Source organism: Rhinatrema bivittatum, chromosome 2 (assembly GCF_901001135.1).
Source record: "Rhinatrema bivittatum chromosome 2, aRhiBiv1.1, whole genome shotgun sequence".
Classification (NCBI taxonomy): Eukaryota; Metazoa; Chordata; class Amphibia; order Gymnophiona; family Rhinatrematidae; genus Rhinatrema; species Rhinatrema bivittatum.
This window is the reverse complement of record NC_042616.1, coordinates 589,677,812-589,690,442: the sequence shown is the minus strand read 5'-3', so window position 1 is coordinate 589,690,442 and position 12,631 is coordinate 589,677,812. Positions and strand designations below refer to the sequence as shown.

General features: G+C 48.2%; 1 protein-coding gene across 1 annotated transcript in view; it reads left to right on the top strand.

Annotated features, from left to right (window-relative positions):
- SMCHD1 (structural maintenance of chromosomes flexible hinge domain containing 1) overlaps positions 1 to 12,631 on the top strand; it is a 1,156,633-nt gene that overhangs the window by 353,573 nt on the left and 790,429 nt on the right. The window contains 1 exon segment of the mRNA XM_029591083.1: positions 9,315 to 9,387. Coding sequence (XP_029446943.1) covers positions 9,315 to 9,387 — 73 coding nt within the window.

Below are 12,631 nucleotides of genomic sequence, written 5' to 3'. Positions count from 1 at the left end.
TCAAATACCAACAGAGCTTGTCCATATTTTCTTTGCCTTGTTATGACATTGTTCCACGGAACACTTGCCCAACAAGATATTTCAAGGCACACGCCGTTCCCAACAATCTTTTTTCTTTCTTATGTTTTGCATACACAAGCTGTAATGTCTCTCAAGGGCTATCTACACGCCCCTGATGCCAATTTCAAATGTCCATGGAGCTCATCCGTACATACGTTGTTTGAAGGTATACACCACTCCCAACAATCTTTTTTCTTTTTTCTTTTTCACAAACACAAGTTGTAACTGATTCTCAAGGGCTATCCACACGCCCCTGACGCCGATTTCAAAAATCCATGGAACTTGTCCATATTTTCTTTGCCTTGTTTTTTAAATTTTTCCAAGGAACACTTGACCAGCAACCTTATGCTTTTCTTTTAATATTCTCACAAGCAGCACTGTAGCAAACTTTCAACTGTCCACACACCCGACGCTGCAGCGTCTAGATCTAGAGAACTAGAACGTGAAAGATGGTGGAGGTGATTTGAAATAGCAGTATGAAACGGACTGTTTAAGATGATCCCCTGATGCAGGTGACTATGAGCTGCCAAAATGCTGCAGCGTCGGGTGTGTGGACAGTCATTGAAAGTTTGCTACAGTACTGCTTGTGAGAATATTAAAAGAAAAGCATAAGGTTGTTGGGCAAGCTGGATGGTGCACTGATGGAAATTATCGATTGGGGATTCTGCCCTCCTCATAAACAATGCAGCTGTGGCAGAGAGTGAGGAGATCAGTGAGCTGTGAAGAGAGAAGTGAGTCTGTTGATCGCGTGCAGTGGTGACTGCCCTTTCCTGCCCACCTATTGGCTTGATGGTGCATTGATGGACATTATCGATTGGGGACTCTGGCCTCCTCATAAACAGCGTGGCTGTGGCATGCAGCCATGTGCCAAAGGGACATGCCTCTTCTTCCTGATTTTTTTTTTTTTTTTTTTTGGGGGGGGTTTATTTTCTTCATGGGCAAAAAGAGATAGGGGAAGATTTTTCCAGCTGTTTGTCTGGAAGATTTTTCCAGCTGTTTGTCTCCACCAGACATCAGCATGTAGTCCGGCAGGAGTCTGGTACCAGGTTGCACAATGTACAAGAGGCCTCAATATCATCTGGAGCTTCGCTGAGTCCAGGTACAAATATACCCCCACCACAACCTGTTTTAGAGGAGGAGCCATCTTTATCCACTTTAACCCCAGGAGCTATAACTCACCTGGGTAGTTTAAGTGGAACTGTTTCCAGTATAGTGGATAGTATATTTCTTACATCTCCTGAGATGATTATTAGGTCAGTGTCTTTTTCCTCCAATGTAATAGCTGGGGGTGAGATCAGATCTCTGTTCCGACCCTAATTTGGGAAAATGGGTATCTCTACCAGCTGTATTAACTACCACAGGACACAAGAGAGGTTATTGAGCCTACAATTATCATGCTGAATATCTGGATAAGACTGGATAAGAGTTTAACTGCCTCAGTTCAACAGTAACCTCAGATAACTGCAGATACCAGAATAAAAATTAAGGAGCAAGATCAGCAGCTTAACGATATGGATAAATCTTTGGTAAAAGTGAATTCTCAGATATCTGCTTTGCAAGCAGTGGAAGCTGAGCATGTTAAAGATAGTTTGTTATTGTATGCTCAGATTGAGAAGATGGAAAATTCAATGAGAAGGAAAAATCTATGTTTTCTCCTAGGACAAGCAGGATGGTAGTCCTCACGTATGGGTGACATCATCGGATGGAACCTGGCACGGAGCTTTGATCTAAAAATTTCTAGAACTTTCAGCATGCCGCACTGAGCATGTGCAGCTGTAGTCATCACCCTGGCCCCTCGGCAGAGTCTCTGTTTCTTTTTTTCCGCTGAGCTGTCTTGTGGTTGTGGAGCTCATGCTCTTTTTATCAGAAAACGTTTTTCACAATATTCAGGTTTGCTCTCTTCCTACAGTTTGTAAGTGACTTTTTTCTAGAGCTGCAGGTTTTATTTCTAGTAGTTCTATTCTTTTTTCCAACTGTCTGCTGGCAGCATGATGCAGCCTGGCAGAGTCTGTTAATAAAAAAAAATAACAAAAAAAACCTGCTCCTGCAGGTTTTGTATCTGTGTCCTCTTTGCTCTGTCTGGTTCTTTTTTTGCACAGTGCTGACAGGATTGAACTATGCAGTTGGTCTGTGATCCGTGTAGGCCGCTGAGCCTGAGGACTCACCTGAGTTCTATCCGGGCTGAAGTTCCATGATTGTTCGCCGATCACTAGGCATCCTTGGATTCAGACGGTGGAAGGATCGAGGACCATGCCTTTCCAGTGGGGGGGAGGGGGGGGGGAGAGAGCTCTTCCTCCCCACGTCTCAAGGAACTATTCTCCACGGGAGGGAGCCCTAGATGATGTTGAATCCCCTCCTGCTTGCTAGCCTTGGCAATGCAGTCTCCCTGGGAGAGAAGGTAAGCGGAGCTTGGACCAGCAGCTTGCTGTCACACCTCTGTGCCATGCCCATGAACGGTTGTTCGTGCACAGCTGTGACCAGCGCACCATTCGTCCGACACATCAGTGTTGGAACCGCATCAGGGCCAGAGCCCATCCTCTTTACCAATGTCCCCTTGACGCCGTCTGGGTCCAGGGTCACCCTTGTTGCCATCGAGGTGCGTGATTTCCCATTCTGTGCTATCGGTGTCAATGGAACTGGAGTCTCGCTGCACCAGTTTGGGCATCGAGGCCTTGGTGCCGTGATGCGTCACGCTCAATGACATGATGCCTCGATGCACTCAATATCATTGTGCCATCGATGCACTCGATGGCTCATTTATTCAATGCCTCGGTACACTTGATGCCATGGTGCCCTTGATGTACTTGATGGCTCAGTGCCCTTGTCTGGTGCACTCGATCTCATTGTCCTATATACACTCGGTATGGTGCACTTGTCCTTGCCCTCCGTGCCTTTGGTGCCCTCGATGCCTCTGTGCTCTTGCGGCTCTTGTTTGCCTCGGTACTCTTGCTGCACTCAGGGCTGTGGTGACTGTGATACTATTGATGCCACTGTGGTCTCGATGCCTGTGGTGCTCTTGTTGCCCGCGGGGCCCTCGATGCCATTGACACCCTTGATCCATCAAGGTGCATGCATGGCCACTCTTTAGGCTGTCAAGCTTGAAGTGGGGGCAGGCCCTTGATGCTGTTGAAGCGTGTAGCATTGATACTGAGACAGCCCTTGATGCCGTTGAGGCATGTACCCTTTATGCCATAGTTTGAGGTGCACGGCCTCAGTGCCAGCATGACCTCAATGCCATCGCGATGCAGTGCTGCCCCAATACCATTGATGCCTTTGGGGTGGGAGGGAGGGCTACCAGAGAGCCTTCAAACCACCGATGCCTCTCATTACTGCCTCGACTACGTTGACCCCATCGACTAGGCAGTGGACTCTCCATCGAATGTCCTTGTCACCCCTGTGACTGTTGATCGCCAATAATTTCTGAAGCCCCTGGTGACCCTGCAGCTCTCAGGTGGCAAAGGTTCTTGGCCTTTTACAGATTGAGTGCAGAGGAAGCCATCTACTCAAGGCACCCTGGTGTGCTGGTGCATCTGTCTGCAGTGGCCTGGTGCCCTCAGGGCTCCTGGATTGTGTTCCCCAAAGAGCACTGCTGTAATGCTTGCAGCATCAACACCATCGACACTGCTGCAAGCTCGCAGCATCGACACCATTGGATAAATTGAGGAGCCTAGGGGTATTGCTGTCGGCACAGGGGGTTATTGGTGCCTTTTTGATATCTATGGCCTGTCGGGGGGGAGGGGGGGCTGTGGAGCCTCTCCCTGCAGATGCCCATGGCTCCTTTGGTCTATACCTTTGAGCGTCAGGGTCCTCGGGCTGTGGGCACCTGTGGCACCAGGAATGGTGTTAATTATCGGCAAACTCCTTATAGATCGCAGGGCGTGTCCGCAGTCCTCAATAAGCACCTGTGCTCGCCAGGGACTTTGCTGCAGTCATTCCCTGTGGAACTTGCAGGCGAGCCGGTTCTGATGCAATTTCAATGGACCACCTCTTGGAGCATTCTCAGGTAGTAAAAGGGGGTGACGCTATAGACCTCCACCCTCCACCATGCCTTACCCAGAGCACCAATGGTGCTGGGGAGCCTTTGTCATGCTGTCCTCTCCACTCCGCTGTAATTACTGTGGCGTTGACGTGCAGCTTACATGGGACAGATAAGGCATCTCTTCCAAGGGCCTCAGATGCTGGCAGATGGCATTCTCACTGGCTGTGCAGTCCTCAGCCACACTAGAGTTCTGCCAACTTTTGGTATAGTCTCAGCCTCCGCGTCAGTCCTGTACTGCATAGATCTGAAGAGCACTGGCGGAGGAGCTGTTCTTAACTACTCTGTGCTTGGTTGTGGGGTGGCATGTAGCCACTGACTCTAGCACGTGGTTCTCAGTAATCGCTGGGGTGTGGTATTTCTCCCAAAAGCACGGCACTCAGGATCAGGGGTGTGTCACCATCCGCATATGGGTTTCCATTGCATAAGTCCACCCAGCGTGCTTTCAACAGCAGAGGGCTTCCAGTTGCCTTCTGTCGCCTTGGCATTGGTGTGTGTGTGTGTGTGTGTGTGTGTGTGCATGCATGCATAGAGTTCCCTCTGGGCAGTCTCAACAAGTTGTGTTCTGCAGCTGCAGGCCTGACCTAGAACTTCACTTCTGGTCGGATCCTGAGGTGAGGGGACATCGTGAGAGTGGCTCGGGCATCTTCTCCTTTCTCAGCAGAGGAATGTGTCTTTCGCCCTGTACTATGTTCTTGTGGAATAGTCCCTGGGGCTCTGTCCCTCAGTAATTGTTTTCTCTGATCCAAAGCCCTGATCCTTTGATTTGGCGCATCCCCTTGGAGGCAGGGCTGGGGAGCGGCAACAGCGGTCATTGAGTCGTCTTCAGCTGAGTCCCCTCTTGGGATTGTAGTGGCGAACCTCCCTTATCTGAGGCTGGCTGCCTGTGGTGAGTTGGTTACGTCGGCACCTCAGCAAGCAGTGATTATGCCTCAACTCTCCTTTGGGGAGTTGCTAGGTCTTTCGGGATCGGGAGGCCCCATTCCTGCTGCTTCCCTGTCCTCTCTAGAGGGTAGATTTGACTGGGGCAACCCTTTCTGGTACTCCTATGGACGCCCCACTGTGCATCCTTCAAGGGGTGTCCCTCGTTTCCGTTCCCAGACATGTGATGCCACTGCTCTGACTGGAGCCTGTCCCAAGAATAGTCGAGAGTAGCAATCTCCCTTGGACGCTTTGAGGCAAAGCATGTCTAACCTCAAGGGAGCCTGTCCAGTATTGCTCCCCAGTGACTCTCCAGCCCCCTCCCCCCTCCCCGGTTCAGGAGTTACCTTGGTATCTGCTGGGATCTGTGGGCATCTTCCTCAAGGATCTTTATCGTCCGTCATCCTTGCCTTTGGGACCCTCCTCTGTGAGGATTGTTTTGGTCCATCAGCTAGGCGATTGTGCCTTTCACCTTTTTGCCATGTCCATGCTAGAGGGAGTTGCGGGCCGAGTACCCCACATGAGGGGTACTGCCCTCTACTCGCGGTAGCGTTCATGCTATTCTTTCCCCATTTTCAGGATCACCCTATCTGTGGGCAGAGCAATCCTGGGTCATGCAACATTGTCCATTGCTGGGCAACGTGCTCCCTTAGGAGGGAAAGTATATGCACTCATGGCTGGGGTATGATATCTCAGCCGGGTGGCTTGATACTTTGTCCCGAGATCACTGTGGACTTGCCCTGATGCCCTTTGGTTTTCCGGGCTGGTAATACAATCAGGTTCTACCAGGATTTGCGCTTACGACTCCCCGGCTCTCTTGGTGGAGCCTTTGGGATTTCTTCCATGGAGCAATCTCTCTGTTGCTGCTTTTTCAAGAAGACTAGGGCTCCATCTTAGTGGGATACTCCCTGCTGTCTTCAGCAATGAGTTGTTCGCGTGGGGTTGATAGACAGCTGGGTGACTTGTGCTTGCCCCGGCGGTCTGCCAGTCTGCCTCCTTATGTTTTTCTCTCCTTCCATCTTCTGATTGGTTTGTTGGGGGAAGTGGAGATGAAGCTATGAAGCCCCTGGTATCTCTCTCTCTACCTGCAGGGAGAGATACTGCCTTAGTTTTTTTTTCTCATTCTCTGAGTTGCCCAAAGGGCCTTCCTGCTCCCCTTGCTATGCTGTGATAGGATAGATGAACCAGTTCTGGCAGGTGCTCTTGAGTGAGCTTCAGGTCTATTTTATCCCCCTGCCTGGAAGTTTTGGGCTAGAGGTCTGTTTCGGAGATTGTTCTCATCCCCTGAAACCTTTGATGCTGTCTTGCATGGTCAGCTAGGTCTGATGCTTCCACACATAGTGTCTGCCCCAGGCCCTGCTGTGGTTTACTGCTTGTTCTTTCAAGTGTGATGCAGGTTTTTTCTGCCCATTCAGCCTACCAGCCATATCTGGGCAATCTTCTCCAGACCTTTGGCTGTCTGTGGTCAACAGCCTCTTTCTGGAGGGCTCTCTGACCCCGGTTTGTATTTTCAGTTTTTTTCACACTAAGGAAACTATGGTTTTCGTCCTATTCTATCTTGTTTACATCTTTGGGTCTTTCTTGTAACCAGGAGGATCTAGATACACTATTTTTGTCAGAAACCCTGCTTGTTCTGTTTTCCGTGATCCGCTGTTGCTTCTGCTTGTACTCTAATCACTCCCCTGCCTCAAGCATCCATGCTACGTATTTGAGGGTTGTCAGTCTTTTTCTTGGTTTTCCTTGTTGAATCCAACTCTTCTCCAGCTTGCACCCCTGGTGGGTCAGCTACCTCAGGCAAAGGAGGGAGTAGTGCTCCGGCACTATGCGGTTAACCGCTTTGTCCTGCTCGGACACCCTATAGCTTGGTATTCACCCATATGTGAGGGTTACCATCCTAGGAGAAAGCGGAATTGCTTACCTGTAGTAGGTGTTATTCTAGGGCAGCAGGATGTTAGTCCTCAGGAAACCGTCCCGCCTCCCCTGGGAGTTGGTTTTTCCAAGTATTAGCTATATCATGGACTTAGGGACTCTGCCTAAGGGGGCAGGGCGATGACTACAGCTGCACATGCTCAGTGGGGCATGCTGAAAGCTCTAGAATCTTTGAGATCAAAGTTACGTGCTGGGCGCCATCTGATGATGTCACCCATATGTGAGGACTAACATCCTATGAGAACACCTGTTGTAGGTAGGCAACTCTGCTTTCTCAATTTTCTTGTGACTATATTAATGTCAGCTTTGGAATTATTCAAGAAATACATTGTAGACAAATTAGATAAATGCCCTGTTCTTTTTAATAGTTTTTACCTCCAAAAAATAGAAGATTGTGAGTCTCAAATGAGGGGGATTTGGACTTACTTCAAGACAAAGTCTTTCCTTATCTGCATTTCGAGTCACCTTTTGACTACATTCCCTGCAGAGCAACTCTTCTAGTTTCATTTGGGTCAGAGCAGGACAGGGATCTGATATTCCAGAAATTTTGTCTATGTAAATCTAAGTTGTTCTGTGGATATCAGTTATATGTATTTCCTGTTGTATCTCGTACTACACAGATATTTAGAAAGCAGTTTTTGCAGTTAAAACAGAAAGTAGTAGCGTTGGATGCATCTTTTTTTCTTAAATATCCCTGTAAATACTTGGTAACATATAAGAAAAAGTTTTTTATTTTTTTTGACCCATTGCACTTAGAAACCTTTCTTAGAGTTAAGTTTGAGGGTAATGATACTGTATAGCAAATAATTATCATCTCCTCAAAGCTTTAGTAAGAGCTTGATATCGTTGTTTCTCCCTTATGAATGTGGACTAATTGGTTTATGGTAGTACATGTACCTGTATATTTGTTTCTTTTCGTTATATCATATTCCTGATTTATTTACTTATTGTAAATAAATATAAATAAAAAAATCATAAGGGTCGATTTTAAAAGCAGAATGTGTTCATGTGCACGAGGCTCCCGGTTCGCGCACATGGACGCACTGATTTTATAAAATGCGCGCATCGCTGTGCCCATGTTATAAAATGCAATATCTGCGCGCACATGCGCGCCAGATTTTAACATCTGTGCATTATGTGTGTTGATGCGATCAGGCCTAGACCAGTTCCCTCCCAGTCCGCTCCAGTTAAGGAGGGACTGGGAGGGAACTTCCCTACACGTCCTACCTTTACCCCTCTCCTTCCCAACCCCTAACCTAAACCTAACTATCCCCTATTTTTTGTTTTCATACTTACTGCTCTTTTGGAGCAGAAGTATCTTCTGTGCACCAACAGCCAGCAGGTGTGAGCTTCTCCGGGACAGCGTCTAATGGCGCTGTCCTGGACCGCCCAGACCATGCCCCTGGCCCGCCTCTTTCTTCTTGATGGTACTTGAGCGCATATCAGTTATGCGTGTGGCTGAGCCCTTTGTAAAATGCGCGTGGTGTGCACAGAGCCCGGCCACACGCATAACCCCTGAAATTTATACGCACAAGGCTTTTAAAATCCAGGCTTTATGAATACTTGTCAATGCTTTCTCATGTACTGTATGTTCAATTATTATTGACAAATTATAGATTTGTAGATTATTCAATTCGACTTACACCAAGAACACTGCACTCAGACCTTTAAGAAAAAACTAAAAACTTGGCTGTTCAAACAAGCCTTTACAAGCCTTTACAAGCCTCCTTTCTCCCCCTCTGCACTTGACATTGTACATACCTCCTCCTCCACCCAACTGTACTTGCCACAGTATTATTGTCCTTCCATAATCAACCCTCTCACTCCCCTTCCCCCCCCTTAGCCCCCCCTGCCCTATATTTTTCCTAACTTCCTAGTTTATTTGTTCCTTAAGGTTAACTGTAAACACGTTGATACTGTCTCTAGACTTTGCTTTACTGTTTCTTATACAACCAAGTTCCAGAACTCCCTGTTCCATGTAATTTCTCTTTCCTCTTTCCTTTTCCAATGTAAATTTTATACCTGTTCTATGTAAACCGATGTGATATGCAAATGAATGTTGGTATAAAAAAGTCTTAAATAAGACAGCTTATTAGAGGAGTATTTTATATCTTAGAGGATTGTACATAGTATAGTTTATGAAACATGGTTTTCAATGCTGCAATCACAATTTAGTGCCTATTTTATTATTTGTACACTCGAAAAGAAGGTGTGTGTTGGGTTAATGTTGAAAATTTGATTAGAATTTTGGAATACCACAAATATGCACCTGATATTCTAATGAATATTTGAAACATCTGTTCCCTTCTAAATTGACTTTAGTACTTTTTCATGGTACTTTATGATGACATACTGTTCTTTTCCACAGAATTTTAATTTAAAGGTGATTTTGCCTGGCTTGAAAGAGGACTCTCAAATTTTGCGAATAAGATTACTGCCTGGTGAGTATTTATTTTACTACTACTTATTGTTTCTATAGTGCTACTAGGAATATGCAGTGTTGTAAAGAGACACAAAAAGAAACCGTAGGCTCCATGGAGCAGAAACTATTAAAAAAAATAAAAAAATAAAAGAATAAGAAAATAAGATATGCCATACTGGGTCAGAACAAAGGTCCATCAAGTCCACTATGCTGTCTCCAACAGTAGCCATTTCAAGTCAAAAGTACCTGGCAAATACCCAAACATTAAATAGATCCCATTCTACTGATGCCGGCAACAAGCAGTGGCTATACCCTTTTGATTAATAGCAGTTTATGGACTTCTCTTCAAGGAAATTAGCCAAACCTTTTTTAAACCCACCTATACTGGCTGCCTTAACCACATCCTCTGGCAATGAATTCCGGAGCTTAATTGTGTTTTGAGTGAAAAACATTTTTCTCCAATTATTTAAAATGTGCTATCTTCTAACTTTATGGAGTGCTCCTTATTTCTTGTATTATCCGAAAGAGTAAATAACCATTTCACATTTACCTGTTCAAGTCCTTTCATGATTTTGTAGACCTCTTTCATATTCCCCCTCAGCTGTCTCTTCTCCAAGCTGAACAGCCCTAACCTCTTTAGCCTTTCCTCATAGGGGAACCTTTTCATGCCCTTTATCATTTTGGTCAGCTTTTTCTGTACTTTTTCCAGTGCAACTATCTTTTTTTGAGATGCAGTGACCAGAATTACACACATCAAGCCGATGCAATATAGTGTGCTCAGTTGAGCGCACGGCTTTACATGCAATCGGATGCATGTTTTGGACATGCGTGCATAACCTCCAATGTAATACGGGGATTAGTGCATCCAAACCACCATGAAGCTAATAGCGATCATCACATGTAAAATACATGTAGATGAGGCTAGTAGCTAATTCCTGTGATTCAAAAAATTTCCCATGCTGCCAATACACCCATTACAGTATGGCAAATTTTACACCAGCCCCAGGCTGGCGTAAAGGTTTGTCATACTCAAGGTCTCATTAGAAAAAACAAAAAATCCTGCTTGCTGCAATTCTTCCTCCTAGTGTTGTCGGGATACTAAGTAGGAGGAACCACAGAAAGCACAGAAAGCAGATCCTTCTCGGGATACTAAGTAGGAGGAACCACAGAAAGCACAGAAAGCAGATCCTTCTCGCTCTCAGTCCTGGTCGCAGCCCTTTAGTGGGCTTTGCTCCCTTCACAAGGGCCGTCCTTGCACTCCGCCACGGAGCCTGCTCCACAAACGTTCAGTTGACCCATTCCTCGGTCCCTTGTTGGGGCGGCCGTCTCTCCCTTTTCTTCGAGGAATGGGTCAAGATCGAGTCGGACCTGTGGATGCTTGACTTCGAAGTCTGGGCGCAGTGGTCCTGGTTCCGGAAAGGGAGCGCGGCGCAGGCCAGTATTTTACTTACTTAGTGGTTCCTGTGAAGGACAGGGTTTTTCGGCCGATCTTACCACTCAAGGGGGTCATCCGGGCCCTTAAGATCCCATATTTTTCCACGGACACTTTGCGAGCGTTCATTGTGGCGGTTCGCCCCAGTGAGTTCCTCACCTCGCTTGTTTTGTCAGCGGAGTGCTCCCATATCCCGATTCACTGCGCTTGCCTGATGTATCTTCGCTACCACATCCTCAACAGGTTTTCCCAGTTTAGGGCGCTGTCCTTCGGCCTCGCAACCGTGCCGCGCACCTCTCCGAGGTCCCGTGGTGGTACCTGTGCGGGCCCAGTTGGTGGCTCTTGCCAATCAAACGGTGGATCGGGTATTAGCTCTCAGAGCAACCCTCAGCACTCCTAGGACTTGGAGTCCCTGGGAGCCCACTTATACACTCGTGTGGGGTGAGGCTGCCTTGCCTCGTGCGTGGGAACTCCAGTTGCTCGACCACATTCGGAATTGACTCTTGCTACCTTTTCCCACGGCCTGGGACTACCAGCTGGTCTTCGGGTCCATGGTCTTCCACCATCGACCTCGTCCCCTGGGCATTTGCTCATCTGCGACTGTCACAGAAAGCTTTGCTATCCCGTTGGCAGCCGGTGTCGGAACAGTTTTACTTAGTCCTCCCGCTTTTGGTCTCTACCGTCGCCGACTTGCGGTGGTGGCTTTCGCTTCCTCATCTTCTCCAGGGGTGCCTCTCCAAGCTCCACAGTGAATGATGGTGACTTCAGACGCCAGTCTCTCGGGCTGGGGTGAGGTCTGCCTATCCCAGTCCACCCAGGGGATCTGGTCGCCAATCCAGTCTCGCTGGCACATCATTCGGTTGGAGACTCGGGCGGTGCGTTTGGCTCTGCAGGAGTTTTTCTCCTCCTGATCTGCAGTAAGGGTGCTGTCCGACAGCTCCACCACTGTGTCTTACATCAGTCATCAGGGGGGCACCCGCAGTTGTCTGGTGGCCTTAGGAGCCAGCCATCACTTCGTCTGGGCGGAACGACTCCTGGTTTGCCTAGCGGCATCCCGCATCGTGGACAGGAGAATGTTCAGGCCGATTTTCTCAGTTCCCAATCGTTCGCTCCTGGGAGTGGGCTCTCTGACGCAGCCATGGATCTGATTGTCGACAGGTGGGGTCCCTCCCACCTTGCCCTCGTGGCGACCTTGCGCAATGCCAAGGCAAGCCGGTTCTTCAGCCGCTGGAGAGAGCACGGCTTGGAGGGCGGGGATGCTCTGGCTCTCCCTTGACCCTCAGATGTCCTTCTGTACGTGTTCCCCCCCATGGCCCCTAGTGGGCAAAGTTCTCAGGAGAATAGAGCTCCACCGGGGATCCGTGGTATTGGTAGCACCTGAGTGGTCACGCAGGCCATGGTTCGCAGCTCTCATCAACTTGGTGACGGACGCTCCTCTTCAGTTAGGTCATCTCCCTCGCCTACTTTGGCAGGGGCCCGTATTTTTCGACCAGGCCGATCGCTTCTGTCTAGCGGCCTGGCTTCTGAATGGCGGCACCTGAGGCATAAGGGCTGTAAGGCGGAGGTCTCTCCACCTTGCTGCGGGCCCAGAAACATCTATTTCTCTGGCTTACGTGCGTATCTGGAAGGTTTTTTGAGACTGTTTGTGTGGAGTCGGGTGTCTCAGTACGCTCCGCCCCGATCTCTTTGGTGCTGTCTGTTCTTCAGGAGGGTCTTCCAAGGGCTTTTCCTCCAGTTCTCTGCGCGTACACGTCTCCGCTCTCGGCTCTCTCCTGGGTCGGGTAGAAGGTCATCCCTTAGCGGGTCACCTGGAGGTGATTCGGTTCCTGAA